General features: G+C 36.3%; 2 protein-coding genes across 2 annotated transcripts; both read left to right on the plus strand.

Annotated features, from left to right (window-relative positions):
- The first annotated feature begins 296 nt into the window (after positions 1-296).
- Positions 297-2286, plus strand: LOC106664435 (glycine-rich cell wall structural protein 1.0-like). Its single transcript, XM_014390170.2, has 3 exons — positions 297-338; positions 617-681; positions 1121-2286. The coding sequence occupies exons 1-3, from the start codon at positions 321-323 to the stop codon at positions 2139-2141; spliced, it is 1104 nt and encodes a 367-aa protein (XP_014245656.1). The 5' UTR covers positions 297-320; the 3' UTR covers positions 2142-2286.
- Positions 2287-18803: 16517 nt separating this feature from the next.
- LOC106667203 (uncharacterized histidine-rich protein DDB_G0274557-like) lies at positions 18804-19368 on the plus strand. Its single transcript, XM_014395052.1, has 3 exons — positions 18804-18855; positions 18999-19054; positions 19109-19368. Exons 1-3 carry the CDS (start codon positions 18835-18837, stop codon positions 19308-19310), a joined length of 279 nt encoding a protein of 92 aa, XP_014250538.1. The 5' UTR covers positions 18804-18834; the 3' UTR covers positions 19311-19368.
- The last annotated feature ends 2771 nt before the right edge of the window (positions 19369-22139 follow it).

The raw sequence follows: 22139 nt of genomic DNA on the forward strand, positions 1-22139 counted from the left end.
AGGAAAAAACTGAAAGAAAACTTTTTACAATTCTAAATTGAAAAGTTGCTACTACATGAAATCACAGGGAAGTTTGGTTAAAAAAGAGAAAAGGTTTTTAACTTATCAGACTAATAGGTGTCTCAGCCAATTTGCATAATGTTTAATAACATTTTCGAAAAGGCATCCCCTTGAACTAGGAAGTGATGCTGGCGAGGGGCAAGTGCAAGGTTCGGGATTGGAGAGGGAATCTGGGAACAGAGAGAGAAAGTGGCCTTGAGGTGGAGGGTGCTATGGTATATATAGTAAACTCGGTCCACCGAGAAGGCATCAGTCTCGCAATGGCGATCCAATCCACAGTAAGTAGCAGACAGTGGATAGCATTTTCTCGACAAGTGTTTACCGAGGACAGTTTACAGTGTTCAGTGCCCTGACTTCGAAGTGTTTTCTTTTGAAATTTTAAATTTACCATATTAATCATCCTCGTAGCTCAAGACGACTGTTTTGCAATTACTAAATGTTAAAATTTCTATGGAAGACAACGCAAGAAAAGTTTGGACTTTTTAGTGAACCGGACTAGAAGGACTTCATTTTTAAATTTTGATCTATCACTAATCACTTCTTCTTTTTTTTACAGGCGAAGTGGTTACTACTTGGAGCCCTGGTAGTCTTCGCAGAAGCTACTTTTGGAGGCCATGAACAGTAAGTATTCTCTCAAAAACGATAAAACCGAATTCACATAACAAGTAATATTTGACCACTATAAGACAAAAACATTGCAAAAAATCCATAAGAAGAAAATATTAACATTTGACTGTCAGATTATAAAGTCATCAGTTGTTATTAATATTTTCATACAATTAGATTCATAATTAATGGCACATCATAACATATTCCAACTGGAAATTATTATTGTTTTTAAATTTCTTGTCTTTGGAAACTATAGCAGAAAATGAAAACAAAATAGCCAAGTTACCTTATTTTCTCTGTTATGATTTCTTGATCAATATATTCATGAACGTAGGGTTCAGAATGTTACGAGCTATTAATAATAAATTGTAGATTCACATCTAGTCAACTTTTTACATGACTTTTTCAAATCATTTTTTAGATGGTCTTACAATAAATTTAAATTTTTTAGTGTTCATATTCGAGTTCACGTGCCAAAGCTAGTCCACGAAGTCCATCACGAAAAGCCTGTTGTACATCATGTTGAAGAGCACAGCCACAGTGAATCTCATGATGACCATCACCACGGCGGTTTCGGAGGCGGTGGTGGTGGAGGTGGATTTGGTGGCGGTCACAGTTTTGGAGGCGGCGGCGGCGGAGGAGGCCACGGATTCGGAGGCGGTCACTCCTTCGGAGGCTTCGGAGGTGGCGGTGGTGGAGGCCACCATGGAGGATACGGAGGAGGAGGATTTGGCGGTGGATTCGATGGAGGACATGGAGGAGACGATCACGGTTTCGGAGGAGACGAGGATCACTTTGGAGGTGGCGGCGGAGGAGGTGGTGGCGGTGGAGACTTCTCAGGCTACGGAGGGGGTGACGACCACGACGAAGATGGCGGCGGATACAGTTACGGAGGTGGAGACAGTTATGGAGGAGGCGGTGACGATCACGGACACAGTTTCGGAGGAAGTGGAGGATTCGGCGGTGGCGGAGGACACGGCCACAGCTCCGGTGGATCTTTCAGTTTTGGTGGCGGTAGCAGCGGTGGTAACGGCGGTCACGGCGGATACAGTTACGGAGGAAGCAGCGGTGGTGGGGGAGGAGGACACGGAGGATTCAGCCTCGGAGGCGGTGGAGGTGGACACGGCCACGGCCACGGCCACAGCTCCGGTGGATCTTCTTTCAGTTTTGGCGGTGGAAGCGGGGGAGGCCACGGCGGGTACAGTTACGGAGGCAGCAGCGGAGGCGGTGGCGGCGGCGGCGGCGGCGGCGGCGGTCACGGTTTCGGCGGTTTCGGAGGCGGTCACAGCTTCTCCAGTAGTGGAAGCGGTGGTTTCGGAGGTGGCCACGGAGGCGGCAGCAGCGGTGGCTACGGAGGCGGCAGCAGCGGTGGCTACGGAGGCGGACATGGAGGCGGCGGCCTCGGATCTTACGGAAGCGGCGGCGGATTCGGAGGTGGTGGCGGAGGCGGCCACGGATGGGACAAGAAATAGACATTTCATGAGACTGATAACCACCCTTTCCTATTCAATCAACCCCCATCCCCTTCCAAAGTACCTCTTCTTTCCAAAGTTTAACTTTAACCGGTTGTTATATTTGTATATAATAATTGTTGAATGTTGTGTAAATAAATATTTTTTATAAGAAACGTTAAATATGTTGTTTACATTTTTTATTCGACCTTATAAATATTTATAACAATTAAATTAAAACAGTTTGATACGATCCTAACGCAGTTCCAGCCAAAATACCAATTACTCGATACTATTTTATAAATATTAGAAATAAGTTGACTGCCAAATACAAATTTGCAAAGTTTTCATTTCATGTACATCTTAACGCTATCTTTTAAGGGATTTGGCGTTGAAAACAATTTTACATTGGGTTAAATCAGCTTTTGAATTATGTAATATTCAAGCGTATCTCGTCGATCATTCAACTTTGAGCTTTCCATTCAAAATTTTTATTCCTATCGAATATCCCCAGGTTTAAGAGAAAACAGTTAAGATTTAAAGGAAAGAACAAGTTTTAACGAAAGCCACTTATTTTTATTACCTTGCGGAATAAATACCTAACGCATCATGCACTTCAAGCTCGGACTAGTCTGAACTGTCTGCTCAATTTGCTGCTGCGAAATCCGTTTAATTTTAAATTAACTTTTGCTCTTAACAAGCCGACTGGATAGCAACCGTATCGATATTACTTTCACACGAGGTTCAAGTATGTAAACACGGGCCGGACTCTGCCAAGAAAAAGGAACGGGTGAAAGGGAAAAAGTTTCACTCGCCCACTCGTCAAACTATCCACCTCCCCGGAAACCAAATCGCGGATTCAAATAACAGCGAACGTACGATCCACGAATATTAACCAATAGGAATTTGTCTATTCTCCATGAAATACTTTCTGATGGTCTCTCTACCTTTTTCCTAAATTACCAATAAATGTATAGAATTGAAATTTAACATTTTTGTAAAATTATCACTCTATATCTGTTATTTTTAATTAAATTTTCTTATAGTTTGTTTTTTCCTTCACCCTTTATCAGAGAACGTTTTTTACAAATTATGAATTATTTTTGAACAATATCAAAAACAGGAAAATCAACCGGCAAATGTGCCAAAAAAAATCATATTCATAAAATAGGCAGGAATTTAATAAACCGTTTCTTGTAAAAAATAAAAAATATTTTAAATATGCCTGAATTTGATTAGGAATAATTGGTTTTTATTAATTTAAAACATAACTGAGTTTATTTAGCATGCAACTTTATTGTTGTAAGAAAAAGTTTCAAATTCCTGCATGTTCTTTAAAGTTAGGTCAATTTGCCGGTTGACTTTCCTTATTTTCATATCGTTTATAAATAATTTGTGTAAACATTTGTAAACCATGCAGGAATTTTATAATCGTTTTCTTTATAAAACAAAAAATAATCTAAAAAATGTTTCAATCCGCGTGCACGTATCTAATCAATTTTTCTTAATTTAAAATTTAACATAACTAAAACATAATTAAAGGCGTAAAGTTAAGCCAACTTGCCGGTTGACTTTCCTTATTTTGATATCGTTGATATTGTAAATAATGTTTGTAAACATTTGTAAAAAATTCACTAGTTTCGTGGTCCGCTTGACCAATTAATATATTACAATTATATGTAGAGATTAGTGACCGTTAATCGATAATTATTCGGATATCGTGAGATGCGGTCTGGTGTGATGTAGGTGTCAGAAAAACATTTTCTTTGTCGTGCCAACGTTTCGATCTATATTGAAATCATCTTCAGGGCCTGGGATTTATAAACATTTTTTACATTTAACAAATACATTTAGGATGTGGAAAATTGAATACACCACATCCTAAATGTATTTGTTAAATGTAAACAATGTTTATAAATCTCAGGCCCTGAAGATGATCTTCCTTATTTTGATATTGTTTATCACGATATCCGATTAATATTACAATTAATTAAGGCTTCAGTAGAGATAAAAAAGTCAATGGCACGAGCGGGATTCGAACCTACGATCTTCAGCTTCATACGCCGCTGCTCTACCACTTGAGCTATCGTGACCTCGATCCACTTCAATTCAAAAGGTGTGGTTGAGATGGGAAGTTGATGTCCGAGTGGATCGAGGTCACGATAGCTCAAGTGGAAGAGCAGCGTCGTATCAAGCCGAAGATCGTGGGTTCGAATCCCGCTCGTGCCATTGACTTTTTTATCTCAACTGAAAACCTTAATTAATTGCAATTTGTAAATAATTTGATTTATATTTTAACAGTTTCAAAACATAAAAGTCAACCTGCAAATGGGCCTAACGCTATAAAACATCCAGGAATTTTAGAATCGTTTTCTTAATAAAAACAAAAAATAATCTAGAAAATGTTTCAATTTGCTTGCAGGTATCTAATCGGTTTTTCTTAATTTACAATTTAACGTAACTTATTAAGCAGGCATTTGTAAAATTAACACTTAACTCCAACATTTTGAATTAATTTTTTACAATATCAAAAACAGGAAAATCAACCGGCAAATGTGCCAAAAAAAATCATATTCATAAAATAGGCAGGAATTTAATAAACCGTTTCATGTAAAAAATAAAAAATATTTTAAATATGCCTGAATTTGATTATGAATAATTGGTTTTTATTAATTTAAAACATAACTGAGTTTATTTTGTATGCAACTTTATTGTTGTAAAAAAAAGTTATTAAATTCCTGCATGTTGTATAAAGTTAGGCCAATTTGCCGGTTGAATTTCCTTATTTTGATATCGTTTATAAATAATTTTGTAAACATTTCTGAAAAATTTGAATTATTTGTAAATAATTTCCACAACATAAAAGTCATCCGGCAAATGGGCTAACGTTGTAAAACATGCAGGAATTTTTTAAATCGTTATCTTTATAAAAACAAAAAATAATCTAAAAAATGTTTCAATTTGGTTGCACATATCTAATCAGTTTTTCTTAATTTAAAATTTAACGTAACTTATTAAACTGGCATTTGAAAATTACACACACAAAACACTAAACTCTAATATTTTGAGTTAAATGATCTTAATTTTGTTTGTTTTTCCTTCATAATTTAATTAGTTTAAATTAGTTATGAACAATATCAAAAACAGAAAAGTCAACGGGCGCCTTACTTCATAAAATATGCAGGAATTTTGGAATATATAAACGTTTTCTTGTAAAAAATAAGAAATAATCTAAAAAATGTCTGAATTTGCTTAGGAATAATTGTTTTGTATTAATTTAAAATATAACTGAGTTTATTTTGCAAGCAACTTTATTGTTGTAAGAAAAATTCCTGAATGCTGTATAAAGTTAGGCCGTTTTAACGGTTGACTTATTTTGATATCGTTTATAAATAATTTTGTAAAAATTTATAAAACATTTGAATTATTTGTAAACAATTTCCAAAACATAAAAGTATACTGGAAAATGGGCCTAACGTTATAAAACAAGCAGGAATTTTATAATCTTTCTCTTTACAAAACTGAAAAATCTAAAAAGGGTCTGATTTGCTTGGATATGAGTAGTGTTTCTTAATTTAAAATTTAACGTAATTTATTAAGCAGGTATTTAAAAATTAACACCACCCCATTATTTTGAATTAAATTATCTTATTTTTGTTTGTTTTTTCCCCTCATATTTCATCAGTAGGCGTTTTATACAAAGTTTGAATTATTTGTGAACAATACCAAATACAGAAAAGTCAATGGGCAAATATGCCTAACTTCATAACATATTCAGGAATTTTGTAAACTTTTTCTTCTAACAAATGGAAAATAATCTAAAAAATATCTGAATTTGCTTTGGAAGAATTGGTTTTAATAATTTAAAACATTCAAAATATAACAGAACTTATTAAACAGGAAACTTTATTTTTGTAGGCAACGATGCTGTAAAATTAACATTTTATCTCGGATATTTTTAATGAAATTTTTCGTACTTTTTTGTATTTTATCTTCATCCTGTGTCAGTGACCGTTTTGTACAAAATTAAAGTCAATTTATTAATTAATATTTCAGAATAATATCCGAAACAGTAAAGCCAACCGGTAAATGGCCTAACTTTATAAAACAAGCAGGAATTGTTTTTCTTTAAAAAAACGAAAAATAATCTTAAAAATGTCTTACTTTACTCGGGAATAATTAGTTTTTCATAATTCAAAATATTACAAAACTAATTAAGAAGGCAAGTTTATCATTGCAAACCTCCAACATTCGTCATATTATCACGCTATAAAAGTTTTAAAAAATTTTTCGGAGGGTTGCAATAATATAGCTGTGTGCTTAATAAATTATATATACAAATTCAATATTATAACAGAAAAATATAATAATAAAGGTACACAAAAAATTCAATGTAATACATATTATAATAAATGTTGTGTTGCCAATAATTTTAGTCTCAAACTGACTTTTTAAAAAATAAATTTTTTAACTTCCTCTAAAAAAAATTAAAAAATTGTTTCTTTCCAAAAATGTAGTCAAAAATACTACTTTTCCGAAACTGAGGTGAAATCGAATAAAATTATGTATATACCTAGCAATAAAAAATTATATTTTTTGTTAAAATAGACTTATGTCTTAGGTATGTAAATTTTTTGACTGGGGGCGTTCAAAAATACACGGTTGTCAGTGGGAATCAAACCAGCGACTGAGGTTTCCACGAACGCGCTAATAACTTCTGCGGTACTAAAGGTAAAACTAAATAAATAAAAATGATATTTCTCGATCAAACAAAATAATTTAATAAAATCTCTTTTATAATTACAAAAAAGTCCGGTGTTTCTATTAAAATCTTTAAAAAAAATATTTTTTGTCGAAAAGTAAAGTACACTTGTGTTTAGGAGCCCTTTTAAGAATTGACGGGAGCCCTGTGAGATTTGTTAACCGTTTATGACTTAATATTTAGAGCAAGACGAACTAAGCCAAAAATCCCGTGGGTTCAGTGATAGTTTAGATATGCCAAATAAATCAGTGTTGCTAATTACACAAACAGAGAACAACACTGCGCCTGCCCTAAATTCGCGGAATTCCGTGCTAACCTTAAACAAAATTCCAAAAGTTGGCATTACTCTGAAGCAACTTTGGACAAGATTAGGTTAAATTAAATACTGGATGTGAAAAATTTTGTTTGTTATGTTTTGTTTTCAACGTATAACAATCGATACAAGATGTAGTAGTAGGCTAAGGAGCCGGAGCTAAAAGATTCCAAGATTAGATTTGCGCCAAAAAAATCAGTGTTGCCATAAATGGGATGAAACATCGAAGGAAAAACATTTCAAATGCTCTATACTCATAAAAAGGGTTAAAAGGTACTTGAGAATTAACAGGTAGGCTATGCCAGCACGACATATCTACCAGGCGGGTTTAGTCCGTCTTCCTTAAACTATAAACTTATTTTATATTTTAAAATACAATTTGGTTACAAAATCTACATTATGCAGATCTGGACATCCGATCTGATTGCTCTGTCCTACAGAATGCGTACAATGAGCTATACAATTCAATCATCGCTCATCCGAATCGACTTATCGTGTCGAACAATATTTGAACAATTTAGTATCTAGTACTTCCAACAATCAGAAAATTGATCTTTTTAAATGCACTTAAAGTTAAAACGCTCAGTTTTTCTTATAACTTAAAATAAATCAATCGACAACATTTCTTCTTGTCGGTACTTTTGACAAACATCAGCAGTTTATTGCGCCAAAATAATGTTTTATGAAAATATGCTGAAATTCATAATTGTGTATCATACAAAATAATAAAACTAGTATATTTAATATATCAGTTTTATGCATATTTATTTACTTTAAATTAATTATTCAAAAATCTGAGATGCGCTCTGGTGTGATGTAGGTTTCAGATAAACATTTTCTTTAACGTGCCAACGTTTCGATCTTTATTGAGATCATCTTCAGGGTGCATTATATTGCATATATATTTTGCATTGTATAAATTCACTTTTTTTCCACATCCTACATGTATTTGTTAAATTTAAACCATCTTTGTAAATCCCAGGCCCTGAAGATGATCTCAATAAAGATCGAAACGTTGGAACGACAAAGAAAATGTTTTTCTGAAACCTACATCACACCAGACCGCATCTCACGATTTCTGAATAATCATCGACTAACTGTCACTAATAACCACAAATTTTAAATTGAAATGCATTTCTTCTAAACCAGTAACTATCACTTGTAGTATGTACATAATTTCATTCACTAAATCTCAGGTTATAAAACTTGACAGCTTTTGAAAATTTTGTTAGAAAAATAAAATAATAAAGTACTTATCAAATTAAGGCTAAGTTGATGTGAAAGCAGTAATACGAAAAGCACTTTAGTCTTAATACTAAACCTCTCCTCTATCTTGCGGACTTTCACAACACTTACAGCTGTACCAGGTACCGCAAAGTGATCATAGATTTCGTTGTCTTTACAAATCATTTTATAAACTTTTTATCGTGTAGGCTCTTGTAGCAACTGTTTCTATTACATAAAATATGACAAAAATTATAATTTTTTATAAATTTATTAAAATTAAAAACTTTAAAAAATTATAAACCAGATGCTCAAAAGGTATGAAAACAATGGGAACATACAAATAAAACTGGTAATTGCCAATTCGTGTTATAACTATTTGTACAATTTATTATAGTATTCACTAATTTCGTGGTCCGCTTGACCAATTAATATATTACAATTAATTAAGGTTTTTAGTTGAGATAAAAAAAATGAAAAATGGCAAAAAGGAGGGAAAATTCAAAAGGTGCGGTTGAGATGGGAAGTTGGTGTCCGAGCGGATCGAGGTCACGATAGCTCAAATGGTAGAGCAGCGGCGTATCTAGCCGAAGATCGTGGGTTCGAATCCTGCTCGTGCCATTAACTNAATAGATAGGGGAAGGGAGTTCCAGAGTTTAGGGGCATATGAAAGTGCAAACAGGCTCTTAAGGAACAATGGAATAAAACCTGACTTATTAGAAAGCCGTCAAAAAATAAAAAATAAATGAGATAGGCACAAAAATGAATTGAAAATAAAATTTATGTAAGGTATTGGTAAAATAAAAAAGTCAGCATCACGAGCGGGATTCGAACCCACGACCTTCGGCTAAATATGCGGCTGCTCTACCACTTGAGCTATCGTGACTTCGATCCATTCGTGACACTGACTTTTTCATCTCAACCAGTACCTTACATAAAGATTAATTAATTGAAATTAATTGATGAATTTAATAAATTAAATTAAGTATATCTTCACTAAAGCTCTCCGTGGCCGTTTCAGAGAGAATCAAATAGATTACACGACATTTGAAAAATGGCAAAAAATGGGGTTGAGATGGAAAGTTGGTGTCCGAGTGGATCGAGGTCACGATAGCTCAAGTGGTAGAGCAGCGGCGTATTTAGCAGAAGGTCGTGGGTTCGAATCCCGCTCGTGACATTGACTTTTTTATCTCAACTAAAAACCTTAATTAATTGTAATATATTAATTGGTCAAGCGGACCACGAAATTTGTGAATTTAATGATTAAAAATGAAGTATACTTCACTAAAGCTCTCCGTGGCCATTTCATTTGTCGTCGAGAATCCAAACCGATTACACGACATTTAAAAAATGGCAAAAGGAGGGAAAACTCATAAGGTGGGGTTGAGATGGGGAGTTGGTGTCCGAATGGATCGAAGTCACGATAAACTCAAGTGGTAGAGCAGAAGCGTATTTAGCCGAAGGTCGTGGGTTCGAATCCCGCTCGTGACGCTGACTTTTTATCTCAATCAATACCTTACATAAAGATTAATTAATTGAATTTGAATTGAAATTTGATCAATCGGACCACGAAATCTAACGAATTTAAAATAAAATGTTGACACACCTTTTTGAACAAAAACGACAATAGCAAAAGCCTCAGCTATTAGCTTAGCTAAGTTTAAATGCGTGGGTATGCATCGGTCGTAAAGCCTTTTCACCACCTGTGGAGGGGTAAGTACGAGTCGAAATCAAGTCCCAGAAGTTCCATCATAAAGATCGCTAGGCCTCCTACGCGGGAGGCAAACCTTTTCGCCCAAAAAAAACCGCAAGGTGGCAATAGTCCTGGCAGCTGGCTGGCCGAAAAAGAAAAAAAACCGGTTTGTAAGAATAAAAATCCTCAAACTAATAGAGTGGCCTAATTATGGTTTCGAGATGGATTTAAAATGGAACATGGCGAGGGAGCAGGAATCCAAGAGCCAAATTTTGACCTAGCAAAATTAACCTGTCCTGTACAGAACAAATAGAAATAATTGTTTTAGTGATATAATAATGTCGAATGACATAGATCATTTTTGAGCACAGTGACCTTCAAAGTTTAGAGACAACGTAATAGAAATCAGTGAGTATAGCACGTTAACTACGTAACAATTTCATAGATAAAACAGTATGCCACTTCTTAAAGCATACGACGCATTTTATGCCTTTTCTGACCGTCCGCTTTGTTTCGAAGCTCTTCGAACTCTGGAAGCTGGTGCCTTCTCCGGACCCTTAAGTATTTCCTGTCAGAATCCGACTTGCTTGTTCTTGGTTTATGTTAACAACTGGACCTGTATCAGGCTTTTTGCCGTCAGATCAGTTAGCGAGAAATTTCGCCTTTATTGCCTCTATCCAATTTCTGAACTTTAGAGATAACGTAAAAAAAGTCAAGATATAACCAACAAATTAGTACAATTTTTATTTAAACGGTATGTCCGAGATCAGGGATGCGGTCATCAAAACAAGTAAGTTTTGTAACTTAGGCCAAGCTTTCAACTTTTATTGAGATAACCAGTTGGGGCTATAGACCAGAATGACACAATACAGACTGAAAGGACTAAATTAGGCGACGAAATAGAGAGCTCTTAGATTATTAATATCTCTTCTCAGATTTAATTCACTAATTTTCGTGGTCCGCGTGACCAATTAATATCTTTCAATTAATTAAAGTTTTAGTTGAGAAGAAAAAGTCAGTGTCAAGAGCGGGATGGATCGAAAAATGGCAAAAAGGAGGGAAAGTTCAAAAAGTGGGGTTGAGATGGGAGGTTAGTCTCAGAGTGGATCGAGGCCACGAGTAGTGGTTGAGTAGCGGGGTATCAAGCCGAAGGTCGTGAGTTCGAACCCCGCTCGAGGCACTGAATTTTTTATCTCAACTAAAAACCTTAATTAATTGATCAGATTTAATATGTAACATTTATTTTAATAATCTTCAGTCCAAATCTTCAGTCCATCCTTGTCAGCCACAACCATATCATCAAAGTTTATTTTATGATTGGTTTCATGATGATGCCTTGGCAAAGCTGTTCCCGCCCAACTGTTGTCAGTACATATCTGTGCTGTGTGAACCTTGTATCCAGATATTGTTTGGGCTGATTATGGTAAACCTCTTTACACGGGGTAGAGTAAACCAAGTTAGACAATCTTAAAAGTGGATCAACCCACTTTATTTTTGTGAAAATGTTCATACCCACCTTATTGTTATATTTAAAAAAAAACTTTTGAATTATTGAAATGGGTCTCAAAAAGAAACTTAATATTTTAAAAGCATCTCCAATGTATACCAAAGGAAAAAGTCTTTTTATCCCATCTCCGCTAATACTGTTGTCAAGATGAAGTAAGTTTCTTTGTGAGATAAGCTTCTTAATCAGGACTGCTGGATAACCATTATTTTTCAACATGGATATCAGGGGTATTCACGATGTTTGTAAGATGTTAACTTGTCTTAACTCCTATAGAGAAATGCCCAGTAAGATCGTGAAACTTCCTTCTTTCCTTAGCATGTTAAACATTAATTTTTCCGCAATGCTGCGCGTGGAGATTGGTAGAACCAATTTTTACTCACTCAAGTATGATACAAATACAAAAATTCAACGTTGTGAATGGAATCAGGTGGGTTAGTTGAGGTAAAACCAGCAATATTTGTGGGATATTCGGGTTTTAGCCGTCAAAAAAAAAAAAAGTTTCGTTATTCTTTGCTTGTTAATTACTATATGGAGATCGTGAAATGCGGTCCGGTGTGACGTAGGTTTAGAAAACCAAAACGTTAAAAGTTAATTTTTTCGCAATACTGCGCATGGCGATTGGTAGGACTAAAATTAAAGCTATAACAATCCTTGAAGGCTTGCTGTTGTTTGTTTTGGTTTTCGTTTGTGTTAAATTGTATGATGTCAGAAATTAATAAAAAAGGAAAATTAATCAACTCTTTAATTCAAAATTCTATCTATGCACTCGAAAAGTACTAACACAAGCCACGCTTCAATTCGTGCCGATATACCTAACTTGTATCCGTCTAACAGCCTACAACTTTTTAGGATAGGAGATGTATCTATTATTGTATTGATGTATTATTTATACTGAGAGTGTGAGGACAGATCAGAAATTAACAAAAGAAATGTATTGGTCTGATTTAATTAATGCGTATTTAAGAATAAAAATACGTTTCAACCAAAAAACAGCTGTTAAATTCATGGCTGCCATGTTGGTTACGTACGCCCTAACGGATGTGACTACATTTTCGAACTAACCTCTAACATTGGCCCTGGCCTGTGAAATCGAGCAATGTTAACTAGCCGAATCTAACAAGTCTACGTCATCATTTTTCTCGATGTAACACGACTTAACAGAGTTAACAGGGTTAACGGAAAGATCGTGAATATCCCTATGATCTTCAGCACATTATCCCTATGAAAAAAGATATTACTCAATCTAACTGTCCAGTCAATGAGATTAAGAGCCATATTAATTTTAATTTGGAATAAATTGTGGGACAAAACATGTAGAACCCTATTGGAACTAGATGTTTTCTTGTACCAATTCGTGATAATAGATCCATCATCCTTTCTAATCACCAAAATGTCAAGAAAAGTAAGGACACCACACTCTGAGTTGATATGAGTTAAAAGCATGAATTTTTATTAGCACACTAACACAATGCCACTATCGTCAAGTTTACGACGCACTGGCCATTTATTATCGTATACAGTTTATATGAAAACGATGTTTCTTTTTACTAAATTAAGCCTAAGCGTGATTAAATCTTATTAGTTCGCTTCGCTCGTATTTCCTACGTTGTGAAGTGTCTCCAACTTTATTTCCGGTTGGACTTTTATGCCCGTGATCGATTGGTATTCCGATGTTGAGAAACTGTCACTTTCGCGTATATCTTACATCTCCGATTTTAGCATTCGCCACCGGTCATATCGTCTAATCGGACCTTTCGAATACGTTTACGCCCGTGACCGCTTTCTTTTCATTAGTATTTCCCGATTGCCTTATTTTTTTTCTCGATCTACTACTATACTAAATTACTACATCACGTAATAATGGGAATGTACATTATTCTTTGATGTTTGAACATATATATATATATGCGTATATTTCACTTTTAGTTTGTGATAAAGCTTTTAGAATTAACTTCCTCCTTTCTCCATTAAAAGAATAATTAGTATTGCCACTGAGTTTGAATTCTAATGTAGGATAACAATAAATTAAATAAATATGACATAATGATGATGTAAACAGTTTTAAGTATGGTGCTTGACTTTCAATGGGAATGATGGCCCGTCTGATAATGTGTAAGCTTATTGAATATTTGAAAAGCTCTGATTTCACCGCTATACCGCTATTGGGCATAAAGGAGATAAAGGAGCAACATTTTAATAAACATTAAATTCTCAACTTCATTAGAGTTCGTAGTCTGATTGAACAAATAACTTTTTTCAATTAATTAAACTTTATGTGCATTATTAAATTCACTAGTTTCGTGGTCCGCTTGATCAATTAATATCATACAATTAATTAAGGTTTTTAGTTGGGATAAAAAAGTCAATGGCACGCCATGTTGAGCCAGTCGTGACCACTTGAGCTATCTGACCTCGATCCACTCGGTAGAGCAGCGGCGTATCAAGCCGAAGATCGTGGGTTCGAATCCCGCTCGTGACATTTTATCTCAAACAAAACCTTACATAAAGTTTAATTAATTGAAAGAAGTTCCAAACTCCATTAGAGTTCGTGGTCTGATTGAACAAATAACTTCTTTCAATTAATTAAACTTTTTCTAAGTTATTGGTTGAAAAATGGCAAAAAGGAGTGAAAATTCGAAAGGTGGGTTGAGATAGGAAGTTGGCGTCCGAGTGGATCGAAGTCACGATAACTCAAGTGGTTAGAGCAGCGGCGTATCAAGCCTAAGATCGTGGGTTCGAATCCCGCTCGTGCCATTGACTTATTTATCTCAAACAAAATCTTACATTAAGTTTAATTAATTGAAAGAAGTTCTAAATTCCATTAGAGTTCGTGGTCCGGTTGAACAAATAACTTCTGAGTAGCTCAAGTGGTAGAGCAGCGGCGTATTTATCCGAAGGTCGTGGGTTCGAATCCCGCTCGTGACACTGACTATCCCAACTAATACCTTACTTAAAGTTTAATTAATTGAAAGAAGTTCTAAACTTCACTAAAGTGATAGAAATTTAATTGACATATTCAGAAAAGATTAAATGAAGCTGGAAATATGTGCATCGTAGGCAGTTGATTGTCACTCTTACCTAAAGCAAAACAGACAGTAGAAAAAACACAATATATCTATAATTCAAGGGCCTGGAAAATAAAATCCCAAAACTCGAAAAAAGAAAAGACTCTCTAAAAAGAAAGCAATTTTGATCTTAAAGATACTTACTGGTATGAACTGATAGGACCGGTCCCTGTACGGATTAGCAATTCGGGCAGAATAAAAAAAACACAGGCCGATTAACCACCTCGAAACTGGTGATATAAACACATAAACGTTGTAAAATAAGGAGGAAGTTTTGAAAATACAAGACAAGTGTGATATTCGTAGTAGGACCCTTAGTTCGGCACATTGCTCACTTTGGGTCACAGATTGACTCCGGTCCAATATATCCACGAGATTTTCCAAAGGGATTTTTCAGGCAGCTTCAGTATCAGACCCTAGCATCATATCTACCGTCCAACTAGTGACCGCTAAAATATCTGGCTATCATACAGTGGTTTAGGGTCGAAGGTACAGCTTGACAACCTCACTACTTCCAGATTAGAACCTCGGCGCTTCAACCACTTGAGCTACTTCTGACGGAAAACTTACTTTTCAGCTCAGTTACACTTTGAATTAAAAAAATAAATCAACTCATTAATTTTTAATTTTTTGAGTTATTCCTTAAATATTTCGGTTCCATAAGTAATTAATTTACTATCAAAGTATTAAAAGCGGATGGTCTGAATTAAAACTCGTTGAATACAGCGTAAAAAACCTTTCAAAAATGTACATATACACAAAAAAAAGCGCACTGTAAAATTTTGTTTACTGATTTAATTTGACAATGTTTTGGTCAGCTTTTTTGTATTCTACTTTTGATTTAATAATTATATTTAGACGAAAAGTATTTTTTTGTCGCCGATAGTTAGACAAAACCGGTTAATTCATAATTTGATAGAAAATCTTCACAATGTAAATCATCATCAGCATTTAATCCTTCAAAAATGCCTTTATTCAGTATTCTGTGGTACAAAACAAGACTATTGCAAAAATGCCCATAATCGGCGAGCAGTTGGTCGTAAATGAAGGAATGTTACGTTTTCAGACGAGCCCTAGTTTTCTTTCCATTCACAAGATGGATGTCTGCTGTAGGGATAATATACAAGAAAGAGCGTTAGAAGTTAGAGCTGCAGACGCATGGATAAAATCCTCGAGAGGGAGCTAACACCCGGGAAGGTACCAGGCAGCAGTTGGTAGAGGAAAACAGAAAAAATTCTTAATAGTTTTTTTTTCTAGATTTTCTATGTAAACGACCCTGCTGAGTTGATTGCTACAAGAATTAAGATCATCAACCACATAGTTTACGGATAAAAGCAAGTTCAAAGAAAACTAAGGTATGTTTAAAGTTCGTAGGTCCAGAGTTCTGTAGATATGTGATACAAAAGAATAAAATGTTTCCAGTCAAGTTTGAATTTCCTGTTGTGCTGAAATAAGGCATAATTAAAGTTTTTAAGAAAAATCAATTCCTGTACAATGCTGCGTTTTTAATTAATTTATTATTTGCTTAAAGCGAGGTTTGGGCATTTATTGATACTAAGAGGTTGCAAGATGTACTCGGAAACCAGGATCGGGACCCCCAAGAGCCAAGAGAACAGATGACCGATTTATCAGATTTCTCACTCTGATACATTACTTTTCCATTGCTTATGAAACGTCCCGAAGACTTCAACTCTGCGTGATGTGTCGGTTAGCGCTGGAACAGTAAGAACCGAGTCTATACCCGAGGAACGGTTCCAGCGCTTACCAGAGAATATCGTCGGGACCTTTGTTTTCCCGAGTACTCATCGTCAAGACAAGAGGATCTTTAACGTCAGCACCTAGCCTATTCGGCCTTATCGGACGTTTTGATTCTCAAGATGAGAACTGACGCCCTTCTGCATACGACGGAATGGTGTTACCGCCGCAGCCTTGGTGTAGAGGTTTCCCAGCCCCTAAGGGCCAGTACAACCACGCTCTCCGCTTGTCCACTCCGAATGGTCGGGCCCGCATTGTGCGTCGGGTCGTATGCCGCACGCGAGGGGCTAACAGGCCGAAATACATCGCCCCCCGCGTAGTACCTAGATAGAGAAGGCCACTCTATCTCTCTGAGTATAGAGGCTCCCCCAGGGTAGAAACTTCCGGGAACGCCCCGGCAGCGGTTTAGTTTAAAGTGGAATTGCTAACTACCCCCTAGATGAGCACCGCATACGGTAAAGTCTCTTATCGAGCTCAGCCTACACGTCTCATGCGCATTCGAGGGGCGCCAAAGGTTCAGCCTAGGTGGTCCGATCCTTCGCTTCCCCAAGGGTACCACGCCGATCATACGCACAACAAGGCAAATCATACTCGAGTCCAACACACCGACTCAATACCCGCTTCCTTTCGCTTACTTACGCATTCGAGGGACTATAGCATGATCATTACATCCTCAACGCTTACATGCTGTCGTCCGGTCGCAACGTCTCCCGTGAGGCCGGGGGGTTTTACGTTGGCCATACGCAAGCTTCACTTAGGTCACAGATAGAAGACAGCCTCTGTCTAAGATCGATCTGTCTAAAATCTGTCGGGACCTATTAGATTTTATAAGGGACAGAAACATTGGGCGGAAACAGTAATGAAGGAATGTTTTCACACGAGTCCCAGTTTTCTCTCTATCCACCAGAAGTACCTCTTCGAGTTTATCCAGCAGCTGTAGAGGCTACAATGCAACTTTGCCAGAAGAGGGTCGTTCGGAGTTCGTCCAATTATGGTGTGAAGTGGAATTTCTTTGGAGGCAAAAATAAAGTTATACATTTTTAATAGGATCATTTAATGCAGAAATGAACTAATTTGATTCTAAAGGATAAATCTAATTCTTGAGGAATATGTGGTGCCATTTGCTCTGTTTATTGGCGAGTATTTTTTTATGCAATACCAACCCTCGCCACCAGTGCTATGTAATACCTTTGAGAGGTCAACATTTACATCCTAAGACGCCCAGACCATATTTATGATTTGAACCCAACTGACTACTTTTGGGATGAGCTTGGTCGTTGGGTAAAACGAAGATATAACTGTCCTAAGCCTTAGCTGAGCAAAAGGTTATGTTACGCGAGATCTGAGATGAAATTCCTCAATAAGTGATTAAAGGCTTAATTTTGAGCATGATGAGAGTTTTAGAGTGAAAGAAGTGAAGAGAAAGAGGAAGTAATACACACTAAATTTTTTTAAGTGTTTCATAATATTTTCATACACAAAAAGTGATTTTTTCAGTTTTTAATTAATTTTATCGTTTTTAAATGATAATTTTATTTTCTCACTAATCAACTCTTTAAATAAGAAGTTGATTATAAAATATATATCAAAAATATATTAAAATTCAAAGTGGACCCTTTTTTTGTGGAGCAGTTTAGTTAAGACCCGATTCGTAACACTCTGTCCTCGGAGTTGGATAAAAACTTTTGGCTCGTGTAAAACTAGGCAAAAAATAAAAGTTTACGTTTCTTGGATTTCCTGCCAAAAACTCCCCAATAAAAAACATACTATTGGCGACAGAAGGCAATTCCCTGTATGTAGTGTGCACAACTTGCTTTCCTATCTTAAATATACGTGTTTGTATGATTCCGATTGAATTAGTACATTTTTTAATAGCTTTGCTTGTAAATTAATGATTTTTGGCCAGCAACTCTTAGTTTTGGAATCTCTTTCTTGGATTTTTTTCCCCAAAACTCCCTAATAAAAAATACAGTTGGGGACAAAAAGACAATTCACCCTGTATGTAGTATGTACTACTTGTTTTCCTATCTTAAATATATCTATTTGTATGATTTCAATTGAATTTATAGATTTTTTAGTAGAAAGGGGCATGTAAATTAATGATTTTTGGACGGCAACTCTTACTTTTGGAAGATATGACGTTTGAGGCAATGCAAATTTTTAATTTTTCAAAAAGTCGTTTCCAATCTGTTTGAAGGATGGAAAACCAAAAACGAAACTCGAGTCAAACTTTTCCGAGGTGCGAGACGAAAAGAAACCACGTCCGATTAGTAAAGTCGATCACGTTTTCAAATGGACTCTTGCCCAACTCGATCCACCACCACTTATGGACTCGTATATAAACGGTGTCGCCCTTCACAGCTCATCAAACATAGGACACACTCCAACAACCGAAATGGCATCCTCGAAAATTCTCGTAAGTCCGAGTGTTTTTCAGTTTTGGGTTTCAAATCACTTCTTTGGGAATTGAACCCTTGAAGGATAAAGACATATTTAACCTATGTGCTCTGTTTCGTTTGGAAACCGTTTGATTATTTTAATATATGATTGTATTTTCAGCTCGTAGCTCTTCTCATGATCGCCGCAGTGTCTTGCGCGCCTAGCTTCATCAAACCGTAAGTTTTCTATAATAATTTTTTAAACCTGCCCTGTAAAGAAATTGTTTTTAGTGTGACAAGGATCGTACATTATCACAGTGAGCCTGTGGCGCACTACGTCCATGCGAGACATTATCATCACGTCGAGCCGGTGCACTACGTCCATCCCCATTATCACCACCATCATCATCACGAAGAGGTCGTAGTAGACCACCACCACCACCATGAACACCTCCACGATTCCCCTGAATACGACCATCACTACCACCACTGAATATAAACTAAAAGCGTCATGTTTATATAAATATATGTACTGCGTATTACACTATGAATTTCTTTTTACAAATAAATTTTACTATTTTGAATCAGTGTTTGAATTCTTTTCTAAGAATCTTTGCAAAAAACCATGTTCAATTTTTTTCCTTTTTTACTAAATGATGAAATATGATTATTCTTACTAAATGTTGTGACCTCATGCCAACAAAAGTTTGCGTTAGTGTGTGTTTCTTAGTGGCCTGTTGTTTGATAATTTATTGGAGTCGTGAGGAGCGGTCAAGAATGATGTAGTTTAGTAAAAATCCTTTTTCAGTTTTTGCCGACGTTTCGACCTTTATTCGGGTCATCTTCAGGGCATAAAGTGTGGTGCTATTATTGTGGTGTAATATTGGTGTTGTGTTTGAGTGAATGTCTTAGTCTTAAGCAAGGAAATGACTTCAGTCAGCGTTGAGGACTATCAGGAATTAAACCTGAGGAAAGCTGGTTTACTAAGGAATTGGGATGACAAGTGACTGTAAGGATGAATTTGTTAATTAGAAATTTTATGGCGTGGAAAAAAAACCAGTATGTTAAGGTCATGGTGATGGGTAAGATTGAACATATAAAAACTGCAGTTTTTGGCTGGAAGGATTAAAATAATTGGATGCTTTGGCTGAAGCCAAATTTCCAAACAGTAAGTCCACGTATGTATAAGTAGTGAGTCTGCTTAAGGTTTCATGTTTGAGGTTACTTCCTGTAGTTAACTAACAATTCCATTAACCACTTCAATAATGGTTCCGTCATCTATGCAGAAGCCAATGGGCTCATAGCACTCCTCTATATAACCAGGGTCTCAACTGCCTGAAAATATTGTTAGGGATCGTTATTATCATGCATTATTGGAAACACTCCCTTAAGGCGGCCATTCACGATCACTCAAAATGGAACCGCGCCAAGCCGTACAGCTCCATTTGGAGTGCCCGAATTTTGAGGGGACATTCACGACCGCTCCACAGCCATTCGCTACGATCGTCAACCAGTGAATTACCTTCTCAAAATGGATGATCTCTTGTGCTACTCTTCTGTTTATTTACATATTAAAAGCAAAAAATCAAAGAGGAAATGGTGTAAGAAGTGGTTCCTGAACAGAAAGCGTAATACCAACATCAATTTGATGAAAACCCACTGATTGGAGGGACTATTTAAGGATGGATGAAACGTCTTATTTATTCATTTTATTTAGTGTTCTATTGACCAAATTACTTCTTTCAATTAATTAATCTTTTTTGTAAGGTTTTGGTTGAAATGAAAAAGCTAGTGCCACGAGCGGGATCTGAATCCATGGCCTTCAGCTAAATACGCCGCTGCCCTACCACTTGAGCTATCGTGACTTCGATCCTCTCTGATACCAAAAATGGCAAAAAGAGAAAAAGAGAAAAAATTCGAAAGGTTGTAGGTTGAGATGGGGAGTTGGTGCCCGAGTGGATCGAACTATCGAAGTCAGGATAGCTCAAGTGGTTAGCGCAGAGGCGGATTTAGCCGAATGTCGTGGATTCGAATCCCCTCGTGACACAATTTTTTCATTTCAACCAAAACCTTACAAAAAAAAAAACATTAACGACTTATTTATATTTAATCCAGCTTGTTATACCCTTGATTAGAAAACAAAAGATAGTCATGAGAGAAATCATCACTACATGAAAAGTTGGCAACCACATTACGATTTCTCGCTACAGGGATGAACTACAAAGAACTTAAGTTCTCTACTACGATTTCCGATCATTGTTGGGGGGTTATAAATACTGCATCTTTCATTGCATTTGTATCCTTGGTTTTGAAAACGTCGACCAACTGGTCGAGGATCGAATTTCTTTTATTTCTATCGTGGTAATCATTGTCCACCACTTTCATAAACATGGTAAACTTTTATACAATTCAATCACCTCAACAATAAAATCTCGATTGGATGTCATTACCAACAAAGAATAAACGTTTTCGACTTTTTGAGATTGTACGACGGAGATGTTTGCTCAGTGACAGAAAGACGGAGACTGCGCCAAAAAACGCGGGTTATCCCATTCACGACCAAGCCAGCGCTCCAATATTCCACCGTTCACGCCAGGTTTTCCCATTCACGAACGCGCCATGCCGTCGTCGCGCCGTAGATATTTGGTGTGGCGCGATGGAGTTTGGACCGGTCGAATATTCGGCACAGCCGGGCACGCCAGTTCAGTTTTGCCATTGACGTGGTTTTTGGAACGGCGTCGCTCCCTTTGGACTGCTAGGAGCGATCGTGAATGGCCACCTTTATAGATTTAAAAAATTGATATACCAATTCATTCTCCTCTTCTGGTGAATATGACACAGTCGTACAAGACATAACTGCGATCATCGACAATTGGTCTCACCCTGCTAAATTGTCATTAGCTGTTGAATGACAAAAAAATGAGAACTGCCTTAAATATCTATACGGATGGTTGCAAGGAAGGTGAAAACGCTGTATCGTACTTGCACAGGAAAAATAATTTCTAGTAAGAAGCAATTAATAGCTCTAGCCATTTTCACTTAGTCTGAAAGTATTCAAACATACTCTTACTGAAATAGCAAACCAGTTCAAAAATCCTCATTACATCGTTTTATTAGTTTAGTTCCCATCATGTCCAAAATATTTGAATAAAAAGTCTCCTTAAAATATTATTTCAGATTATTAATCTTCTCTACTCTTCTCGCAGATAATCAGTTTGGTTTTCGGTCATCTCAGGCCAGTAAGCAATGTAGATTATCTTCTCCTCTCTTGAGTGCAAAGAATAATTTATGGAACCTTTCTTTTTGTGGCACAAGCGTTGCC

The sequence above is a fragment of the Cimex lectularius genome, unplaced genomic scaffold (assembly GCF_000648675.2).
Source record: "Cimex lectularius strain Harlan isolate CLEC.00 unplaced genomic scaffold, Clec_2.1 scaffold23, whole genome shotgun sequence".
Lineage (NCBI taxonomy): Eukaryota > Metazoa > Arthropoda > Insecta > Hemiptera > Cimicidae > Cimex > Cimex lectularius.